Source organism: Leptinotarsa decemlineata, unplaced genomic scaffold (assembly GCF_025532065.1).
Source record: "Leptinotarsa decemlineata unplaced genomic scaffold, Ldec_3_MD MMD2_P_RNA_scaffold_11, whole genome shotgun sequence".
Lineage (NCBI taxonomy): Eukaryota > Metazoa > Arthropoda > Insecta > Coleoptera > Chrysomelidae > Leptinotarsa > Leptinotarsa decemlineata.
Window position 1 is genome coordinate 4,459,725 of NW_027412525.1, and position 24,971 is coordinate 4,484,695.

Below are 24,971 nucleotides of genomic sequence, written 5' to 3' on the forward strand. Positions count from 1 at the left end.
AACACTGGTTTAGAAGAAAATTCAAAGAAGCCGCATATATGCTGTCCAACAACGCATTTAGCCAAGCTAGCGTAAAGATACGCAACATATGGAAACCTCTTATCAAGCGGAACACGACCAACTCCCGCCAAACGGACAGCTTCCGCTAAAACCGATGAAGTGCAGAGAGGGAAGAGGCGACTCGAGGTCACTCGAGTGACCTATAAATAGTCAGATCTCTGAGGAATAAGTCCAGTTATCACCCGAAGACGATTGTGGACATCAGATTTGACCGAAATTTCTTTCTCAACTGTACATAAAATAGTCAAAAACAAACCTTATGAACACAAAACGCTATGTGATACAGGATTACCAAAACCTTCAGATATTCATCTAATAAAATCATTGAAAAAAAACAATATACGACTTTTACAAAAGCAATGAGATTCCTACAACAGAAATCATAAGGAAGAAATTGAATACTTCCGGCTGTGACAAAACTCTTCAGAATTGGATAAAGAAACTAGGATTCAGATTTAAAATAGTAAACAAACGTCAAGCAGTTATGGAAAGCAGAAGAATAGTGGAATTGCGTAACAAATACTTAGAACAAATAACTAAATATAGACAAGAAAAACGGCAAATTTTCTGTTCGGACAAAACTTGGTATGACACTCACGACACAGTTACGAAAGGGTCGACTGATGGTTCGAGAATGTGTACGTCTAACATGCCTGCAAACAAAGGATCGCGACTAATCACTTTGTATTGCAGAGGAAGTGAAGGATGGGTTCCGAATTCTTTGAAATTATGTGGAAAACAACTTGAGGACTGGTGTCACCAAAATTGGTGACAAGGATGAGCCCATTGCCATACCAAATTGTTATTGATAAAATCCTATTTGAATTGGACAAAGGTTTTATCGGTACATACCAATTTGTTCTATTTTTAGATTAGTATTATTTTTTAATTTGGTTTTTACAATTTTTAGAGTTTTATCATCTGAAACGTGTACAAAATCACAACATCGAAACTCATCAGGAGAATTCCACTTCGAAGTTTTGACACACTCAGTTTTTTTTAATGAAATCAGAAGTATTTTCATATGAAGATGAAGATTTCAGAATTTGGAGAAGATATTTCGCAAGTTTTTGACACGACGATCCGATTGATCTGAAAATTGGTCTCGGAGGAAATATATCCTTCAAAATAAGGGCTTGAAAGTTTTCATAGAACTTTCGTCAATTCTCAAGCTAGATAATATTTTGAACTCGTCGATAACTTTCTTTCATTTCCGAGTATTTGTTTTCAAAAAAAAAATATTCGTTCAATATTCCACGAGCACACCAACAATATTTCTCTTTCCATTCTGGCCCGTGATTAACTTTTCGCAGACAAAGCTGGAACGAACCCAATCGTTCTATGAATTACTATTGCAATCTTCGACATTTGACCGAATGAAAAAACTTCTATTTTAGATGGGTGCGGGAGCAAATAGCGTTCGTCATATTACAGCGGGTCTGCGAAAGCATGCGCTCGTTTTTTTGTCAGAACTACAGAGGGGAGAATTGGGCGACTTCGGGTCGTTAGTTTGGCGGGTCTGATTCTCGATCGGGGTGGAGTAATCGCATTGCTGTGTTCATTTGTAGCAATTAGCGACCGATAACGGCTAATGCATTTACCGAGTGATTTTTTGCCGTTTCTGGAACGTGATTGTTTCGATAATGAGAAATTATTTTTTGATTTCGTTCTCGCAGGAGGTCGATTCGTGATTGAATTTTTTCAGTAATTCCAGACTGTTCAGTATTTATTTTGTTTATCACATACATATTTCTTCCCTGAATTACTGAGAGTATTATTTCCGAATACTTTTTTTTTGCATTTTTCCATTCGAGAATACCGTTGCCGCAAGGGAGCGCTGCACACAGAGGAAAACAAAATAAATGTCATAATGACATTGAAAGTTCTACAAAATATTTTTTTCTAACATACACTCTTTTGAAATGGTAAAAATGAAAGAATGGTTTCTGAATTACTCCATTTCTATAGTGTACGGGGTGTTTCATCGATGTTGTTTGAATTCCATCTACAGAATAGGATACAGGCGGTGTTTATAAATGATACATCATCCGATTTTGAATTCATGAAAAATAGCGTTCTTCAAGGCTCTGTCCTAGGACCGCTTCAATTTATAGTTGAAATAAATGACATTTTTCACCAACTTCTTCCTGTAATGTGCATTTGTTATGATGTTGTTTTATAATCATATTTACAGAACGAGGCATTTACAATTACAGATATTCAATAATCAAAAACTCTTGACACATGAACTATAAATCTGCTGATTAGCTAAAAATCTCATCCGTTTTTCTGTGGCTATTGGGTGTTATGACACCATTGTATTTTTTGGTATGTTACTGTTCATATGGAACACATAAGAGCAAATCCCTCAATTTCGGCCACATATTCACAATTTCAGTTTTTTTTTAATTATTCTAACAACGCAGGTTTTGCACTGATATCACGGTTACTCTAAAATAATTAAAACATGGTAAAATTCCGAATAAACGAAGAAAAAATTTATTACAATAAAAACTGTTCATTGTGTAATGAGGTGATGAGACATCTTATCCCAAAATTTCGAAGTACACCATTGAGGATGATAGTGTTTTCTATGTGAGTGATATATCATATATCACATTGTGAAGCGTTCCTATGCATGCGTCTGGTTCGATACCATAACTTAATTCATATGAAAGGATTTTCCTTCCCCATAATTCCATGTTCATGTAGAAGTAGTTATTTCAAAACGGTTTTTTCAGTACGTTTTCCAAAGAAACTCCTGTGAATGCACTACTTGATGAAGATTTTTTATTGTAAATAGTTTTTTGTTCCTTTCTTTGAAAGTTTCCCACATTTTTTGTTCAATGATGGAGAAATAGAAAGCCAAAAAGTCTATTCCAAAAAACTGACCTCTCTAAGAAATAATTCCTTTTGAATAAAAAAGGCTTATTTCAGTTTATATTTCATTTGTTTATTTTTGTTTCAGATACTACTATGACAAAAACATCATGACTAAAGTCCATGGAAAAAGGTATGCGTACAAATTCGACTTTCAAGGACTTGCAGCAGCAACACAACCTGCCACGAGTGACCCAAGCAGCTATAAGTACCAGAGTGAACTTTTCATGAGTTCTTACCACCACAGTGCAAAATTAGGAGGCTTCATGAGTCCTCATGCTACGATACCAAGTTCGGCAGGTAGGTGAACCACCTTATTTGTGTGATCCATAAATTTTGTTAATCTATATTTCCAACTAACTACTACTTGCACTGAGTAAATCGAAGAGACACAGCTATACAGACGTGAGTCATCGGCAATTTCTTATATTTGAGAGCAATTGTCGAAACCTGGCTTTGCAGCAGACTGCCATGGAAAAGGAGCCTCGGTTACTTTTCATAACCGCATGGATTGAGTCTATTGTAGAACCTATAATGACGTTTTGTTAAAGGGAAATGTCATCGCCTTTAATGGCAGTTGGGTACAGCACTACACCAAAAAAAATTTAATCGAAACTGAGTGGCGATGGACGAAAGAGATTCTAGCTTCTGCACACACATACAGATTGTAAACTATATGATAGACACCGTTGATAATTCTAAACTTTTATTAATTCACGAAAGTAATTCAAAGGAATCTGGATAACCATTACTTAAGCTTATGCAAAAATATGCATACATAACCTAAATCAATACTTCATGTCAGTGCCGGTTTCCAGACCAAATGAAATCAAGTAAGCCATATTGGTTAACAGATTTGCATGAAACCAACCATATACCAGTGTACTTGTATATGCATCTTCTTGTTTCAACATAAATACATTTATGTGAAATCTAATAATCGTGAGAGGGTTGCAGTGCTATTCATAATTTGTGTGTGGCGATTTTGTCAAGGGAAAACTGTTTACATGCTCGTGAACTATTGAACGGAAGTTGAGATGGATCCGCAATAACTTGCAGTAGTTATTTTGTGTAAATTATGTAACAATAAAGTAAGTATGGGTGCCAGACCTGTTAGGTCAAGCAATGGGAGTCTGGCAAAACAAATACACACAAAAACTGTCAACTATTCAATGAGGAAAATATTCATGATAAGCATTGGAAAACTCCACACAAACGTGTTGAAAATTAAATTCAAAATTCCTAAAGATCTATAGGTGAGTTGAGTTAGTCTGAGAATTATTAATTAAATCAAAAATATTAAACTCAAATGGTGACTTGAACATTAAATGAATAATAGCGTAATTATTGCAGGAGGTTCTGAAGTGTTAGATATTTTCTAATTTATAAGGCTCAGTGGCCGTTACAGACATGAATGAAAATAAGTACTCCGAGAACCTTGTCAAAAAGCAACGGTATACATTATAAAACTGAAAAACATCGATCAAAACATGAAGTATAAATCAATTGGGATTCAAATAACAGCGGGACCCTTTCAGAAAAGCAAATTATTAAAATTACAGTCGTTCCTGACGACCTCAGCTGCACTTCTTATAAGTGCCAATCTGGACGTTGAAGAATTCAAAATGTATGTTGCCTTATAGTTCTGGTATTTATCACAAGGTTGAGGATACATTAAATACATTTACTAGACTAAGGGCCTAACCATTCACTTGACAGCACCAAAAAGCTCCTCTTCAGGTTATTTTTGTCTCAAATGAAGGAAACTACTTAATGGACTATTATCGCCATTTAGAAAAGCTCCACAGAATCGAAAAGGAGCTTTCCATCCCAGGCACGCTCATTATAGATGAAATTATCCATAAAATTGAGATAAAAATTGATTTAGAGGATTAAGTGAAAGGAAAGAAATGAGTCCAGTAATGAAACATTTATTTATAAATTTATCTAGGACCTATCGATTAATTATCACTTCTTGCCTTAGATGGAATTAGGCCTCCATGATCTCAGAAATAAAATTCTGATTCAAATAAAAAAAATAACTGAACATATATATTGGAATATTTCTGGCGGAGTGATAATATTAGCCACAATAAAACTTGTCTTTATCATGACTCCACAAGCGAAACAGCGTCAGTCTGATGGACCGAAAGCAGTGAATTACATGAAACATTTTAGACATGAAAACGTTGCCGATTATCGAGGCAATTCACAACTAATCCAAAAGCTACCTGCTACGATTCGATCATGTGCGCTTTGATTCTTTACCAAAAAGTGAGGATACTCAGACTACTGCGTTTAGCATTATACTGTGGTCAATACCCTCCTGCAGTCCACGACAACAGTTGCTCGTGAGAATGATGTCTCAACAACCACCGAATTCAGTTTTGTGAACGTCCGAACGTTCGATTGTAAATCAAAACTGCATAACAAGTATTTGTTTTAGTGAGGAATGAACTTTTTTCTCAAACCAAAATGTCAACCGCCAAAATGTGCGTATTGGTCAGACATAAACCCAAATATTTTTCGAACTCAAATTCTTCAGAAAATAAATGTCTGGGAAGAAATATTGGGAAATCATATTGTTGATTCTATATATCTGGAGAAAAGTGTGACTAATGATTTATATTTGGAAATTTTCAAAGCATCATTCAATAACGAATCCAAGAAATTATGACCAACAATCACAATGAAGTCAAAAATCCAGGTGTTTGCCAAAAATATAATGCGTCCTCTGATATTTTGAGGCCTTTGAGATTGATTGGATTAGACATACCCAGGCATGAGGATTGTTTTCTTTGTGGCTATATCGAAAATAAAGTTCCTGTTACGCAACTTGAGACAGTACAGAAAAATAGCTTTTTTTGTCATGTATAAGATGAATAATAACGAGGTTAATACCAATGAATTTCTCTTTTCAATAATTATAATAATATTTATTAACTTCTCTCGTTAAAAAGTACACAGTTACAAGGAAGGCGTCCATAGGGTGTAAAACATAATAAATATAATACAATACAAATTTTCAAACATTTACAGTCTCATTTACATATAAAAGGGTAGAATATTTTGATAATAGTGTGAATAGTTGTTGTGGAATTGCAGCGGTGGTAGTGTGCCCGACTCACGATCGGAAGACCGTGGGTTCGATTCTGCAACCGTGTTAGGAATCACACGTTGAAAGGTAAGACCTCGGTAGTCCTTAGCTCGCACATGTTTCTCAACTTCTGAGAGTTGTCGTTCGTATGGGGGCGACAGCTGATTAACGGAAAAACAGATTTTAAACAGATTTTTTTTAGACAGTTAGGTATTGATTTGCCGAAATTCATTGATGTTATAGCAGTTTTTTTTTGCATAAGATAGGCTTTCAATCATGCTTAAAAAATGAAAATATTACGCGAGTCTCTTATTGTGCTGTCCAACTTATCGAAAAATTTTGGTCCAAGGTAAAAACTTTTTTGAAAAAATGCTGAATCTTAGTGTGTGACAATTTTTCTCAATTTATCGCAGAATAATAGGTCAATATGTGGATTCCATGTGAATTTGTTGTCATTCATACTACCTAACGAATATTTCATTAACACTGTTTTATTGATGTTGAGTGGTAGATGATTTTTAGTAGCCCATATAGGTAATTACTTTTTTATAGACCAATTCATGTATTTCTGGAAGTATTCATATGCGACTATATGTACCATCGTAAGGTCATGAAGAAACGTTATTATAGATCCTTAGCATAAATTAAAAAGAAAGTTCACCCCACACACTGACGTGATTTTTTATAATACTACAATAAGCTTTTGTAGTACTGTAAAATTTATTTACATTTACGTTTATTTCAAAAAATTCAAAACAGCATATAGAGAATTGGAGTACCCCCTTTTCATTTGAAAAAATAGCGCCCTCTAAATGGCAAGTGATGTCACGTCATAGCAAGTGATGTCTTAAAAAGTACTGAGAATGACTCCTTTTCATATAAATGTTGTCCGACTGTGATATCTTGTTCCGCTCGGAAGTTCGGAAGAGGGGGGATTATTCACGTCCGCACTGTGCATCAGAATAAAGTAAGACCTATACATGCAATATGATAAGGGCTCAACGAGAGGTATGCAGATTATTTCATGAAATGCACTCAGATCGTGAACCTTGGGTTAAGTTAGGTCCAAAGTGAGTAGTTCAATTCGACCCTCCACCGCAACCCGCAAGGGTTTATTGTGGCTCACACCAATTCACATTCGACCAAATAAACCCAGCGTCTTAATGAAACCGATTAGTATGTATGGTGAGTAGTCTTTCAGGTCAGATGGTGAGAGTATGGCTCTGCCGAACTCTAAAAACCTGATTCGGTCCCTAGCGGGGCAGGCACAAAGTATGTGCTCTGCTGTTTCTTCATCATTTCCAAACAGAGGCGACACACACTGTCTTCCGACAGTCCGAGTCTCTGCATATGATGATTCCTGTAAGAAGGCATGTTAGATGTCGTAGTTCATCTAGGGATGAACTACAGTAGGCTGTAGTCCAACAATTGTTTGGTATCAAGTTTTGGAGGGTGAATAAACGCTTTGAAGTGAGCCAATCCTGGAAGATTCTGCCAGAAATTCATAAATCTTCTTGCCATCCAGGTGTTCAATCTTTGTTTGGCAAAGCCTAAAACGATGCCAATGACAGGTTCTGGTCCAATGAAGCTGCTTACAGTACCCTCCTCTGCAAAGGAGTCAGCACCCTCATTGCCTTCCAGGCCAGTATGGCCAGGATCCAGACCAGAGACAATCTGTTAAGTCTTCCTATAGAGGAGAGTCGTTTTTGGCAATTAGCTACCAATTTAGACGTTGCTCGGTAGGAACCACGAGCTTTCAACGCCGCTTGACTGTCCGAGAATATTTTTATTGACCTGTGTATGAGGTTGGATGTTTTCAATCTCTCCGCACACAATTCAGTAGCGTAAACTTCCGCTTGAAATATAGCCGCATAGGTTCCTAGGCAGGTGGATATCTCTGTCTTGGGTCTGCGACTGAAAACATCTGCACCAGAACCGAAAGGTGTTTTTGATCTATCTGAGAACCAACAACTAACTATCTGCTCTTAATATTTCCTTCTCCAGGAAGATCCAGTCCTCTCTACTCGGGAACCTACTCCACAATCTATTGTAAAAATAATAAAACGAAAACAGAGATTTATCACACGTAAGGAATGTATCAAATTTCAGTTTCCGAAAATACTGAACAACATGTAATGTTGTGAATTTCATATCACTGGTTTCACTGTATGAAGTAAGTGATGTCATCATAAATAACCTAATAAAAAATCGTTTATAAGAATAAGTCGGTTTTCTAACAGAAATCAGATACTAAATCCCAATACTCTAAGAATTTGTTTCACCCACAATTGACAATAAATCCAACCAAAAGCTAATAAACACTCCCAACGGGACAAAGTGGGCCACAACTAATGACCGTGAGTGTACAAAATATCCATTAAGCAGTACAGTGGCACAATAAAGGCACATTTCGTCGGCGGCATGCATAGGCATCAGGGTAGTTTGTTAACAATATCCTTATTTGGGAGGGGTCGATTAAATGACGGGTAATGCTCGCTCTCCAGAGGGGTGAAACAATGCACAATCAAGACATTACGTCATTAAAGGGATGCAAGTGTTATTACCGAGTAGGGAAACGTGCTAAGAAGTTGAGATTTCATTCACAACTAGCATACTATTCAGGTTGAAACACGACGACAATTCTCATTTACAGATGAGGACATGCAGAGAGTTTGAACTGAACTGAAATCGTACAAATATAGTGAATGGGTAGGTCTGAGTTGCACAAAAACAGAATTGAAAAATTTGTTCATCCAACACTAAAACAAAAAATGTTCTAAAATTACTTAAAAAAAAATTCTACTACAGATAGTGAAACAGAAAATTCAACCATATAATCCTAATCAGATACGTGGAAATATTAAGTATTTTTCATTTCCCAATATTTTCTCAATTTACTTAATGAATCGATTCCTTAATTCAACTTATTATTGCCTTCGAAAACAAATTGTTCGCGAGTTTTGCATGAAGGATTCACAAAATAAGACTTGTCAGGAATCAAAACAAACACTACCCAAGTAATTTCAATAGAATACAGCTCAGCTCGAGTGCTAGATAAACAATAAACGATATCTGTTCGTCACTTGTCATCCGCAACAACTTAGCATACCATTTAGTCTTCAGTAAATATTGCTCGTGACTGATCCGTATGGAAGAGTCTGGGGGTTTTTCTTAATTTGAATTTGAGATCTTAGTCCAGTCAAACAAGGTAAAAAAGTGTAAAGCTAATAGTATAGATCCTAAATACACTATTATAAATAAAACATCACAAATCACCAACGTTTCCAAATGTGTTAAAAATTCATTAGATGTCAAATATCAAAAATTTAATTCGTTGCATTGTTGTCGTTAAAGGCGTTATCTTGAAAATAAGTCAAATGAAATTTGTAGAACATGCAATTATCTACAAATATTGTTCCAATACTTTTTCTATGAATCCCCATTTCAAATTTATGAAATGTTTATATGGACTTTGACGTGCCCTAATGTACATTATTATTATATATACGAGTTTATACAGTGTAATGTGGTATCGGTAAGAAAAATTCAACATTCCGTATCATACATAAGACATTACAGTTATATGACTACAGTAATTGATGGTTACTGATTATAAGAAAATATCAAAGCTCTACATGCTACGAAAACATGTTTTTTTTCTGATGTTTTTGATCAATGTATGAAAATTCCAATAAACAAATAACTAGTCACAAATCCTTACAAGTCTCATTTTATTTCGATGTTAAATGAAAAATGTACAACTGGGTTGTATTGAATTGTACAATGTACAATTCAATACAACAAAAAACATCTACCGTGTGGTGCAGATGTTGACTTGTTAATACCATTGACGCACGAACTCCAATTGATAAGATTATTATCTTTTTCAGATCTAGATCAATTTTTCACGTGTAATAAATAACTTGATGCAAAACTAAATCGACAGTTTCAATCGAGAGTAAAGCAACAATATTCAAATTATTTGCAAATGTAATGATTTCAGTGCGCAGAAGTAAAATGTGCGACTCTCCTACCCAAGTCATCAAAGTTCGCTTTTTTCTCGTTATATAGATAAGTATAAATGAACAAGTATGAATAATTCAATTATGAATATGAGTATGAAACATTTAATGAAAGACAACAACTATTTTGACCACCAACCAACATCTGCTTCTGTTCACAAATATTTTGTTGGTTGGGTTGTGGTTGTGGTTGGGTTATCAACTTGACCCAAAAAATTGAGGTTATATCCATTGTTGAAATAATTTATTCATACATTCCAATTTTTCAAAGGGAATGTTGATTGACTTTATAACCCTGACAAAATTTTGAGAAAATACGAAAATTATAAGTAAACATAAAAATAAAAGAATTAACGTTAAAACCCAAGCAGATGGATATTTTGGACGACTGCTCAATAATGCAGTTATAAGAAATTAATTTCCTACCATAAATTCATAGTACAAAATAAAAATCAATGAAGAAATAAAATGTTTCTAAACTGAATAGTTGTGGGAAAAACCCTACATGGAGAATCTTTGGTTCCTCAATTGTCGGTCACACCGTTTTTATACCACAGTTTCTCAAAATTGGAGATATGAAATCAAATATATTCATTCACTTGACTATAAAAGAACATTATTTTTCAGTTCTATCGATCTTGCTTTATAGATTTTTGATTGAATATAGGGTACGACTAGTGATTTTGTGATTCAGTCGTGTCATTGCTATAATGATGACTGAAAAAGATTCATCAATGCTTAGTCTGATAATCTCCCAGGGGTAGATACATATTTTTCCAAGTAATCAATTATTTGCATATTGGTAAGGTAAGACATGACTATAAAATATCAAATTTTCCTGGAGATGCAATATGTAAATGCGAAATGTATAGTCTAGCTAGATAGTGTAACAAATTTTTGGTTTCATATTTTTATCTAATACAAAATATTGATATATATGAATGAAAAGCGCTCCACAAAAAAGATGCCCAGTTGAATTGTTATGGGCTTAGCCTAATGAAATTATTTTTAATAGTTACACATATTTTGCCAAATTTATAGTTATACTGATCACCCTACGATATGTGAACCAATATGTATCAATACTTGAAACTAAAGAATAACAATATTTGAAATATAGTTCAGTATTGCCAAGCTGAACAGTGAAAACAGCCCAAAGAAATGTTGACGCTGCGTTGCCAGCTGCCCCTCTGCGTCCCTTCTTACGTCTCATGTGTGTTTTGAGCTATTTTTTTTCCATTTTCCTATTCGGAAAATTTTCTCATACGTAGTAATCGAATAGGAAAGGTTTCATTTTACTAATGAAAAAAAACCAAGTGCAATGTGTCCTAATGTCCATTTTGACTGTATTATTCGTCTCGGTGAGCTACTGAGGGGAAAGTGAAGGATTCTCATTCTAGCGGCGTAGCGACGCATTAAATGGAACACCCCATAAATTATAGTAAATTGCCTATTCGCGATGACAACACAAATGAATTGCATTAAAGCACTCATAAATTCGGTGCGGCGTGATTTGTTAGTGTTCATCATTACGGTGGATGCGCGAAAACAAAGACTAAGACGCCTTTATGGGAATATTCATTAGCGCCAGAACAAAGCTATCCGCCAAAGAGGAATTTAGATTATGGTAAATGTACCAAGGAAAGTTGTCTGAAAGACACTGATAGGCTATGAATTTCGCTTTTCATGAGAGTACATTAAGATTAAGTTTTACTTATTTCCAAACGACTTTCGTGAATTTAACGTTGTTATTTTTATGTATAAAAAGTTACTATGATAATATCAGACTGGTCAATATTCGTTTGTACATAATTCGTTTGAATGAATAATAAGCATCAATATGATATTTCAATAATGTTTATTGACCAAGCGAGTTACAAGTATGCAGATCCAGCAAGTAAAAAATTATAAAAACTACAGTAATAAACAAACAAAAAATGATTAGATATAAGATTACGGTCATTGAAAGCATTCCTCACATGTAAACACATATACCAAATTTTTTAAAAAATGTTATTCAGGACTATAATAAGGTCGAAGAGGTCAATCTAAGACACTACATCTCAATACATATATACGATTACTTAATACTGGTTGTCACTCAAATATTCTTGCAAAGAGTAATGACATTTTTCTGGTAGGAAAGTTTTTACTCCATTTCGAAATATCTTAGAATCCGAAATGTCTCTAATTTCGACAGCTTATTAAACAGAGTAATTGAATTTCCTGTTGGTGAATATTCAAAGTGCGTGGTTTTGTGATTTGGTGTCAATTTATGTGAGCTCGATTTGGATTCAGAAGACGGATTCTTGTTGTTCTTCACATACATGACACATTTAAAAATATAAATAGATGAAATGGTCAGATACTTCTTCTCAGCAAATACTGTCCTACAACTTTCTTAGTGATTCATTACGGAAGCCAATCTTATGATTCGTTTCTGAAAAATTTTGATGACATCTCTGGTTTTTCCCAAGCAAATGATATCGGTAAAAAGTGTAGATATACCATGGTGTGATAGATATTTGATAATCCTGTAGACGTTATGCAGTTTCTCATGTGTTTTATGGCAAAGTAGGCCGAGTTCAAACACTGTCAATTCAGAAATCCTAGGTGTGTCTAAAGTTCTATCGTTCTAACTACAAGAAGCAAATGGACACTCTCTTGAGGAAAAAACAATAATTCTCAATTGTTTTTGATGTATTAAATATTAATCGTTATTGCTGACTCCAAAAACTGAACTCATTTATTGTGCGGTCCATTTTCTCTTCCAACTCATTTACATCGACGCGTCGCCTGAAATTGTGATATTTGTATCGTCAGCGTACATTGTGATATGAGCATCTGTGATGGAATAAGATAAATTATTCACATAGAGAACAAAGCGAAGTGGTCCCAAAACCAATCCTTGTAGTACCCCTAGTTGTGGGCATTCCATTTGGAACGGAGGTGAAATATCTTGGCATTGTCCTTGATAAAAGACTCACCTGGAACGCTCACTTGGAAAAAGTTTTACACAAAGCCAGACTGTCTCTATGGACATGTCGAAAGATTTGTGGTTAAACTTGGGGTTTAGGTCCCAAATAAATCCATTGGATTTATGTGTCAGACCAATGATCACTTATGGTGCAATTGCTTGGTGGCCGAAGGCTTCACATAAAACGGCCCAAGCGAAGCTCTCTGGCTTACAGAGACAGGCTTGTCTAGCTATCAGTGGTGCCATCAGTATCACACCGTCAGCGGCCATGGAGATCCTTCTAGATAGTCTGACCTCTGACTTTATGCCTCCAACTGTCAACTACGAACTGCCTTATAAAGTACTATTCCCGAGTAGAGAGGACTAGATCCTGCGGGAGAAGGAGATATTAAGATAGTTGTTGGTTCACAGATGGATCAAAAACACCTTCCGGTTCTGGTGCAGGTGTTTTCAGTCGCAGACCCAGGACAGAGTTATCTACCTGCCTAGGGACTTATGCGACTGTATTTCAAGCGGAAATTTACGCTATTGAATTGTGTGCGGAGAGATTGGATAAATCCAACTTCACTCACAAGTCAATAAAAATATTCTCGAACAGTCAAGCGGCGTTGGAAGCTCTTGGCTCCTACCGAGATCCGTCTAAATTGGTAGCAAACTGCCAAAAAAGACTCTCCTCGATAGGAATACTAAACAGATTGTTTCTGGTCTGGATTCCTGGCCATACTGGCCTGGAAGGCAATGAAGCTGCTGACTCTCTTGCAAAGGAGGGTGCTGCAAGCGGCTTTATTGGACCAGAAACTGTCATTGGCATCGCTTTGGGCTTTGCCAAACAAACACTGAATACCTGGATGGCAAGAAGAATTATGGACTTCTGGCAGAATCTTCCAGGATTGGCTCACTCCAAGGCGTTTATTCACCCTTCGAAGCTTGATTCCAAACAGTTGTTAGACTACATTAGAGATGAACTACGATGTCTAACAGGCCTTCTTACATGTCACTGTCATTTGAATCATTACATGTAGAGACTTGGACTGTCGGAAGACAGTGTGTGTCGCCTCTGCCTGGAAAATGATGAAACTGCAGAGCATATACTTTGTGCCTGCCCGGCTGGGGACCAAATCAGGTTCTTTGAGTTCGGCAGATCCGTACTCTCACCATCTGACCTGAAAGACCACTCACCATACAAACTATTCGGCTTCGTTAAGAAGCTGGGTTTATTTGGTCGAGTGTGAGAATAGGTGTGAGCCACAATAAGCCTTTATGGGTTGCGGTGGAGGGTCGAATAGACCCACTCACTTTAGACTTTTAGACCTTTCTACCTACCTACCCCTAGTTGAATTGCTTGATTTTGATGGACGATATCAACTTTTGAGAAAAACAAACTGAATATTTACGTAAATACTTGAAGAATTGGTTTTGTTAAATACGTCATCTTCCATAAATTTCTTCCTTTTATCTCTTCAGTCATTTTCTAACATTGGAAGACATCTTTAATCATCTTCATTTTTCAATTTTTTGAAATTCGTTCCGGAACCCGGCATATGATCAAGTTCACTTGTATGCGACAATGTCCAGGAAATTGCTATTAGGGCTCAGAGTGAAAGTGGACTCCATATCGTTGAGAGTAGAAATGTTAATGTGTAAAGTTGCGTTTTTCATGATTTGTAGTTCAGTTTTCTAGTTAAGATATACCAGGCAGTCTCTCACTATCTCTCATTTACTATAATGATAATTTACTAATTTTCAACGTGAAATTATGATCAGAGAGGTTATGTTGAAGAAACGAATAACCATTTTTTCGCCAACCTACCCTTGGAATATCACAGATCCAACTGCGTAGTAATATATATTTTTTTGGAAGAAAGGTTTTGATTTCTACTTCTCCACCTTCATACAAAAAAATGTGGGAATCTCCCAAAGAAAGGAAAAAAGCATCCAATTAAAAAAATCAGCTCTATACAGAATGATCATGCAAAGAAGTTACTTTCAGACACAATCTGATGGAAATAGCCCTCTCAAAACAGCTATTTTCATATAAACATTGAATTTCACGAGACGAAAATACTTTCGAAACAAATACTTTTATGTAAACGCTAAATTATATGAAAAACACTTTTCTCTATGTTGTTCGTAATGGAATCGAATCAGATATCATTCACAGGATTCCTACACAATATAATTAATAAAAGAAGTAAAATTTCACTTACATGGAACACTGTCACCCTCACTGCTAGACATCCAATATTTCGTCATAAGACACTTGTCTTATCGGCTCTTCAGTAGCAAATACGGATAACATTATAAAAAAAAACACTCAATTCGTTTATTTTTTTGTATCAAGATGGAGAAGTAGAAAGCCAAAATCTTTTTTTCCCAAAAATGATTCCCTCCTAAAAATATACCCATTCAATTTAAACATGATATATACTTTCGAGAATGTAAATTTCCTTCTTCCGAGAATAATACAGAATCACTATAGTTGTTAATCGCGTTTTTGATCCACTGAACAGTTGCGAGTATTCATTACTACAATCTCACTGGACATTACTATCCATGAGGAAGTACAAGTTTTTTCACCGTGACTTCAAGACGAATCACTTATAATCCGGTCAATCTAGACATTGGAAGGTACATAAATTTACAACAAGCTGCAAATGCGTGTAATTGTTCAAAACATAGTTAAAAATAAGATTTAAAAATTCCGAATGATTGCGATGCCTGGAAAAAAATTTATTCGAGGTCACAGGTCAAAAATCTCCATCCAGTAGCGGTTGAAACTTTTGGTGTTTATGGCCCGGAGTCTCTGTTATTCGTTCATGAACTCGGAAGGAGAATAGGCCAAGCAACGAAAGATCACCGTTCTACCTCTTTTTTGTTAGAAAGAATTAGTATTGCTATTCAACGTGGCAATGCTGCTTCAGTACTTGGAACTATTCCTCCTTCACATAATTTTGATGAGATCATGCATTGCCCTAATTTCAGTACGGAACTGAAACCTCTTCGAAACAGGCCAAAATATGTGGATATTTATCAGTCTCCTATCAAGGTTAATTCACCAAGTGATTGATCCACCTTCTTCTTTTTCAGTGCGGTCAGTGGACTCAGGTCATTCTTGGCCCCAAAAAATGAGTTGCATTCCTCGTAGCATTGGTACCATTTCAGTGGAAGCGCTTCTTGAAGCAAGAGCCGAATCGATCCCTCTACGAAACCCTTTTTCACTTGGAAGGATCGATCGCAGCTTGAGAAATGGTTCTTATGGAGATTCTGTGAAACGTGTTCTTCCTTACGAATCAGTAGAGAGTTGTCCTGAAAATCTAGAGAAGAAAATTGGATTGGATAATTTAGGAAACACTTGTTACATGAATAGCATTTTACAAGTGTTGTTCATGACGAAGAATTTCAAGAACGAAGTTTTAATGATGAACGAGAACGAGAATGTTTCCTGCTTATTCATCAAACTTAAACAACTGTTCATGCAGCTGCAGTTTCGTAAGAAGGTATCATCTTTCCCTCCAACCGATTTCCTGGAGTCTTTGAAGTCCACTAGATACTCGTTAGGACAACAAGAGGATTGTTCCGAATTCTTGGGGTTCTTGTTGAATACTCTTCGTGAGCAAAACAATAGCAAAATCAATACTCCCAGCCGCTCTGGACTGAATGATTCCGTACAACCCATCTCGTCTTGTGTTTGTAAATCTTTTACTGGAAAAATCCTCACTTGTTTACTTTGTGGTAAATGTTCAAGAAGTACTGAAAACTTATGTGAATTTCTGGAACTTCATCTAGCTTTTCCTAATACGACTAATTACCAGTCCGTACAAAGCTTATTGTTAAATCATCTGAAAATGGAATTTTTAACAGGTGATGATCAACTGTATTGTCAAACATGCGCCAAACTAACTGACTGTTATAAGGAAACAAGTATATCTGAGGCACCAGTCAATCTAATAATAACACTGATGATTTTCAAACAAGACTCAACCCCTAACGGAAGCAAGAAACTCTTTGGAAGGTTCTAAATAGATGAACATTTCAACCTAGCAGACCACTGTAATAATATTCATGCAGTCATTGTTCACTGTGGTTCTGGCGTTGAATGTGGTCATTATTACGCCTTGGTCAAAGAAGAAACGGACTGGTTTAAGTTTGACGATAGTCGTGTCACGAAGTGTTCTGGCGATGCATTGAATTTATTGGAGCCTCTGGAGACACCCTACATTTTGTTTTATGAGAGAGAGGACATTATTAGATCAAGATCTTCAGATGATGTGGTGCTGCAGGTTTTTCCGGGTTTTCCTGCAGCTGAAAAAGAAAATGCGCCACTGGAATCAATGAAGTCACCCCGGAGCGCCAATTAATTTTTATTGTTGTATTTATTTTATTTTTATCGTTAGTGAAACATAATATACATATCTCTGTATTAAATAATGGGATAGAAGGTATAAATTCGAAAAAAATTGTTTTTTCGCATAAAATAACTTCAGATAAAAATTGTAGACCATAAAATTTTCTACAAAAAATGTATCAATACTTTTTTTTCTTAGAGCCACCGTTTCCGAGATATGACGAGTCAAAAAGGAGTAAAAGTTGTAATCGTCATTATATGCACACGTTTCCACGCCACCTATGAGGTAGTCTACTTAGCGAGTTTTTTTTAACGTGGTTTCCCCAGTAGGCCTATTCCACATGTCTGTTGTGACATGAAAACTAACAAATTGAAAACTTGCATAATAGCATATATTAGGAAGGGTTGGAAATTATAAAAGCGATTAAAATTAACAAAATGTAAAAATTTATTCATCTGAGTCATAACCTTCAAATACTTCTTCTTGTCGTTCTTCTTCTTGGTCTTCTTCTTCTTGATCTTCTTCTTCTTCTTGATGTTCATCCTGGGTGTAGGTAAATTGCGTCAAGAGTGATGTATCGCATGTTTCCTCGTTGGTATCAAATGAATCCTCCACTATTGGTGATTCAGCATAAAAACATGACTGGCCTTGACAATGTGTACATGCCAGAAAACACAATAGTCCAACTTTTTTACAACCACATTTAGCGCTGCTTCCTTTTTTACAGGTGCAAAAAATTGTGTTCAGCAGTTTTTCCGGCGCAGCTGGAAGTAAAGTCTAAATAGGTTCTAATGCATCGTCGACCAACTAATACCAGTCTTTTGAGTCTAGCTGATAACCAACCCACACCTGAACTTGGTAATATACCCGGAAAAGATGTTGATGAGCAGCAACTGAGGTTGGAGGAAGACAAGCTAATTGCACCTGTTTCTTATTTTTAGTGTTTTTTACGAAACATGCATATCGATACTTATCTAAGCAGGTGGTTTTTTTCGGAGCTTTGTACATAGAAAGAAAAAACTTAATCCCGTTGGTGATAATTTCTTGTTGAGTCGAGTTACTTTTTTTGAAAACTTCAGCACATTGAACTAAATCTTGTTTTTCAAACATTTTAAAGACTGTTGCTTTACCCCTCCTGTAAAATGCAGACGTCGTATCACAACCAGTTATTGCGTGTAAAAATAGTACATGATTTTGACTCTTTGCAAAAGTAGATAAACTTTTCGACGAATATATTTCGATTCGACTTTGAGCTTTTCTTGGCTCAGAAACAAAATAGTTTTTTCATGTGGAGTTCGAGCAGTAAGAAGTACGAGTAAGTCTACATCTTCACCAACAACAATAGTTGTATGTGTCAAATTGAATTGCTCTATAACTGTTTCAATAATCAGTACGTCGGCATCGTTATTAGCCTTTTTAACCAATATATTTTCGCCAATAAACTTATCCTTCAACATTGAAATGTACCGAGATTACCGATTACAACTTTTACAACTTTTTGACTCGTCGTATCTCAGAAACGGTGGCTCTAAGAAAAAAAAGTATTGATAGTATTGATACATTTTTTGTAGAAAATTTTATGATCTACAATTTTTATCTGAGGTTATTTCATGATAAAACTTACCGTTTTCCTGAAAATCGCGAAAAACCAATTTTTTTAGAGATTTTTGACCTTTGACCTCGTTTAAATTTTTTTCCAGGCATCGCAATCATTCGGAATTTTAAAATCTTATTTTTAACTATGTTTTGAACAAGTACACGCATTTGCAGCTTGTTGTAAATTTATGTACCTTCACTCTTATTTTTTAGTCTAATTTGACCGGACTATTATTTCTTACATACCATTTATTCTTGAAATGTGATCCCAAACGGTGCTTATGAGGTGATAAGACAAGTATCCTGTCCCGAAACGTTGAAGAACACCATTGAGGGCGATAGTGTTAGATGTATGTGAAATGAATGAAATCACTCTGAAGAGTGAAATGAAATGAATAAGATCACTCTAAAGAGTGATTTTCTTCATTGTTTGAGAGACAATAGAGTATCTACATTTTCAGGATCAGGATTATAAATTTTTGTTGGTCTTCTACTTCCACTACATTCATGCTCAAGGCTCCAGGTTTTCTGCCTTCCCCACTATTACAACTTTTTTTATGGTTTTCATGAATATAGATGCTCACTTTCACTAGAATTTCGCTGGTATTGAAATAGTTCTGGATTCCAAGGCCTTATTCTCCTACATTACTGAGATCGAAGACAGATAGATCATTCAAAATTGTTATTATCGGAGAATAATACATAGTCACTGAATCTATTTGCAGTCAGCACACTCTTAGTGATAATACACTGCCCACTGACGCACCTCTTTTGAAAAATTGGCATATATGAAATAAGGACATATTTAACAAGGAGTGTTCAACACCGGATGAAACGAATATGTCTTGGAAAAGGAAGGGAAAATTGTGAAATTGTAGAGCTCGAGACTTTCTCTTCAACATCCACATGTCTCTATCAAGGTGGTGATTCTCGTTCTCACTACTAGGCTAATGAAATCGGTGTATCTTCGAAGGGATAGAAATCTTCAAAAAAATCCTTACTTGCCATTCCTTTTAGAAATAATATTAGTTAGAACGATGAATCATTTTTCAAAGAGTTACATGCGTCCTTTTTTGTTTCAGCGTCAATATTTCCGTCACCAGGATCATACTGGAGTAACCCCAGTGCAAACCTGTATTCCAACATTGCCGCTAGTACACATTCCATAGGTCACCACGCGGGGCCACATCTTGGAGCGCCCCCTCTTGGATCTTATACGCACTATGCATGACCTTCCACCAGCCCAACCTCGGGTTCGGATTGGACCAGAAAACTGACCATGTAGAGAATGGTGGGTACATCTACTGCGAACAGTATTTAGATTTATTATAATTAGTATGAAGAAATGAGAGAAGTTCTCTCTTCTCATCGTTTCACTATTACAGCATTTCAAATTTTGTTCGCCCTTTGTTGATTGGTTTCTCATGACACATGTAGTTTGAATTCCATGAGACTCTCACTTTTTGTTTGATGCTAGGAAGCAGTATCAGTTTGCCCAAAGCATTAAGATAATTTGAATCCTTGTTAACCAACCAATTTACAAAAGTGAATTCATCACGATAACTGTTTGAAAAAACAAAGAGTATTAACTCTATTTTTGTTATTCTTTTTTTTAGTTTCTTGTTTCCAGTATTAAAATCTAAGTACTATAAAGAAATTTATATTTATTTTACATTCCAGAACATGAAATTCATCGTTATTTGCTTTGTTATCCATTTCTATTTTCAGTTGTAATAACATTTGTTAAAAGGATCAATACGTAGATATTACCTAAACCGTAGAAGACTGTGGATAGAACACTCAATTTTTTTTGCTCATTGTCATTATCACTTTCATCTCTATGTCAATCAGATAAATATATTTTTATGTAAAATTGCTAGTGTAGTACATACTTCGTGGTGACCATAAATGAAAATATCTTTAAAAGTCAACAAATGAATATCTGATTGAAGTTAGGTTTGGCGATATCTAAAAGTAAAAATGAAATTTCACACTGTTGCCATTTCGAAACTCCTGGAGATAAGACGTTCAATGTAATAAAAAATCGTACATCTTCGAAGTTCGGCATTTCAACTCATGTTGTCAGTATCAAAAATATTTTTTTAATTCGTAAATTTTAATATTTTCATCAGTTAATGAGTAAGGTTGTTATTTTCACTAACTTTACTATATTTTCATTATTATTCTCAGCCACAATTTCTACTCCCAATGTCTGTATCATACTGAAAAATATATTCCTTTTAAAGCATTGATATATCGAAAATATATCAAATTCGTATATAATTAACATAAACTGAAGTAGAGTAAATCCACTTAAACAAATGATGGCTAGTTTCAAGTAGTTCTACGCTGGCTAAATAGTAAATCTGCTGTTTTTTTTACAAAAATAAATTTTACTTTACGAGAGAGAAATTTCCAAAATGTTATTTGTATTTTAATTCAAGATAACACCTACCTTGTTGAAGGTTGAACCATGCGGGATGAAAATATTTCTTGAAACTGTTCCTCGAAATGCTGTTTTTCAAAGTTTCTTTGTTGTTTTCTGAAGAGAAGCTACATATGGGTAGTTTTGAAATTAATAACCCTAATACGGTAACAGTTAGTGAAAAGGCAATAGTGTGACATAAAATTTTACATGACTGGTCAACAATATACTAGATTATATTGTAATCTCATGTTTGATAGTGATCATTGCTTTTATTTTGTGTGCTCTACTGAAACCTTTCTCATTAAATTTGATGACATTTCACTTTATTTTTACACGAAATATGAATTATGGTAACAAGTGAATCTTCTTCAAAGTATTTCATCACCAATGTGACATTTTACGTTTCTAGTCAGAACTCAAAGATGTTATTGTTATAGTTTTTAATAAATAATATAATGTAGTGGTATAACCAGTGCAATGTTTGTATGTATATATAGGTACGGTTAGTTTAATTTGAAATGTGTAAAGAGACACACAACCGCATTTGCGGTAGTCTGTGATAACATTTTACGTGTTTTGAATATTATCGAGTGTTTCCGAATTCATATTGCATTCCCATAAGAAAGATTGGTTGATTCAACAAAATAGTGTAAAAAATGTATCGCGTTGAATAACCAAATTTTGTTAAAACTTCAGCATTCATCATGTGGATCAAAATTAGCCAATAATGAATTTTCGAACATTCGATATTTCTGTAAAGATATATTTATATGGTATTGTGAATTCATTTGTGAACTGACCGAATCATACGCGAAAGTGAACAGTTATATTGTCATGGTGCAAATGAATACAAGACATAATTTAATTTATTAAGGAATTCATCCAGTTCCACGCATGTATATAAAATGTATATTGTAATATTACAAAGAGTATATGTTGTAATAAAGCTTGATAGGGAGACCTCAGAAAAAAAACAAAAAATAAGTAGGAACTTTGATGTTCGTCAAAATATCATAAATAACATAAGACTAGTCATATATATTAATGTCAAGAAGCCATTTTGTTAAGAGGCCACGAAATGGCTAACATAATTTAAGGATGTATAAATGTTATGTATTTATTATACAAAATATAATCCAAAACCAACTACTTTTTTCATTTCGACACCAACATCAGCTTTTTTCTCACTGCGGGATGGAATGTTCGCTTTTTGTCACCTGTATACAAAATTGCCTCATTCTCTACCAATTAGATAACACTAACGCGCATGCTCATAACCTACTTTTCCTGCTGCTGAAACAACTAAATTATCAAACTTTTCATCCCGCAGTGACAAAAAATTGTATACGCTCCACGGGTGAAAAGTAAGGCATTCCGTATGCCGAACTTTTCTTTGAACGTCATTCCGTATGCTGTACTTTTCTCCCTAGGTGCGTAATATACTCTATTTTCATGACTTCCAATTGTGAATTATTATTTCAGAAAACAAATCTGTCCCTCTGTCTGTTAAAATATGTCGCCCTCTACAAACGACAACTCTCAAAAGTCGAAACTTGTGCGAATTAAGGAATAACGAGGTCTTACCTTTTAACGTGTGATTCCTAACACGGAAATATAATGTCAGATATCAAATTTCATATTTTTCTTGATCCAACGGAAAAACAAGCTGGATATAAGAAATCGAATGGCTCAAATGTTCAAATATCACGAAACTGAAGCTTTCGCAATAAGCTGCAGACTTACTCAGATTATACATGAGCCAACCAGGATTCCTGACCGTGATGGAGAATATGCTAGTCTTCTGGATCTATATCTAACAACCAATCCAGAAATTCACACAATCGCCATAAGGTCTCTATTGGGATCTTCTGACCACAAACTCATTTCAGTGTTGAGTGAATTACCGATAAATGTTGGGAAACAATCTAAGTCGCACAAAGTTTGGCATTACAGATTTGCTGAGTGGGAAGATCTTCAAGATCATTTCCGAAATTTTCCCTGGCTAGATGTTTGTTTCAGCTCTAGAGATCCATCTTTTATGCTTCTGAAGTAACGGAAGTTATTCTATCATCCATGGTTGCATATATTCCTTTTTCGATGAAACGAACTTCTAACGGCAAACCTTGGTTTAACGAAAATTGCATGCAAGCTGTCGCCTCCAAAAATCTCGCCTTTCGGCAGTGGAGCAAAAATCCCATTGCCAGAAACCGAACTAAGTTTATTAATGCTGTCAACAACTGCAAATTTAGGATAAATGAAAGTAAAAAACTTTACAATCAGATAATTAGGGATAAACTGCTTGTCAATCCCAACGGGTTTAGATCCTTCTGGTTGGTAGTCAAAGCTGTTAATCAGAACTTCACAAAATCCACAATTCAGTTGTAAAAATAACCATAGAAAAAGTAAATTTACTCCACAGTCGATTTTCTGGGAAAGGCACCACCTACTATTCCCATATTAGAATCCATTATGCCAGAAATTACTTTTCGTCAACGTCTAGTCAGGCAAATTTTGAAACAATTCAATATCAACAAGGTGGCTGGTCCTGATGAATTGCCCGTCATCGTACTTAAAAAGTGAAAATGAACTCGCACCAGTATTTTGCAGACTTTTCAACCTGTCTTAAAATAAAGGGGTTTTTTCTTCTTGTTGGAAAATTGCTTACGTTCAACCTATTCCCAAAAAGGGCAAGAAAAATCTTCCAAATAACTATAGACCAGTCGCTTTGCTATCAGTGATATCAAAAATCGTGGATAAAGTCGTAAAGATATGTTTAAAATCTGTTTAAAATCTATTTTTCCGTTAATCAGCTGTCGCCCCATACGAACTCTCAGAAGCTGAGAAACTTGTGCAAGCTAAGTACTAACGAGGTCTTACCTTTAAACGTGTGATCCTAACACTGTTGCAGAATCATCCCAGCTTCAACCAGATAAATTCTCTCGAGAAAAATATCTGGTCGAGGCGGGAATCGAACCCACGTCCTTCCGATCGTGAGTCGGGCGCACTACCACCGCGGCCAATTCCACAACAACATCAAATCATCAAATATTTGGAAGGCTTCAACATCTTGAGCGATCATCAATATGGCTTTCGGAAAGAAAGATCAACAGGATACCTTCTATCGTATGTCACCCATATTTGGAATGATGCAATCGAGAAACATGGAGAATCAAGAGCTGTTGCGCTTGATATTTGTAAGGCATTTGACCGTTTATGGCATGAGGGTTTGCTGGCCAAACTTCGATGCTATGGCTTGTCTGATCATTTCTGTGTATGGCTCTCCAGCTTCCTGAAAAAACGTTCCCTGCGAGTGGCGTCGATGAATACCTCTCGAGTACTTTCACCATCAACGCTGATGTTCCCCAGGGAATCCTCCAACCCTCTTTTTATTGTATATCAACGACTTATTGGAAAATAACAAGAATCCAATATATTGCTTTGCTGACGACAGCACTCTTTTCTTGTCATTCCATTTGGATTCCAGGACATCGGCTACGGAGGCACATCTTTACCGGCAACAGAAGATTGCATATCTTAATGAGGATTTAGAAGTGATTTTGAATTG

The 24,971-nt window shown here is 35.5% G+C and overlaps 1 protein-coding gene across 2 annotated transcripts in view; it reads left to right on the forward strand.

The window, feature by feature from the left end:
• Window positions 1-22,552, forward strand: part of Ets65A (DNA-binding protein D-ETS-3) — a 307,752-nt gene extending 285,200 nt beyond the window's left edge. For both annotated transcript variants that reach the window (XM_074170116.1, XM_074170111.1), the window contains exons 8-9: window positions 3,029-3,240; window positions 20,061-22,552. In XM_074170116.1, coding sequence (XP_074026217.1) covers window positions 3,029-3,240; window positions 20,061-20,209 — 361 coding nt within the window. In that variant the 3' untranslated portion in view covers window positions 20,210-22,552. The remainder of the gene's footprint in view (window positions 1-3,028; window positions 3,241-20,060) is intronic.
• Window positions 22,553-24,971: the final 2,419 nt, after the last annotated feature.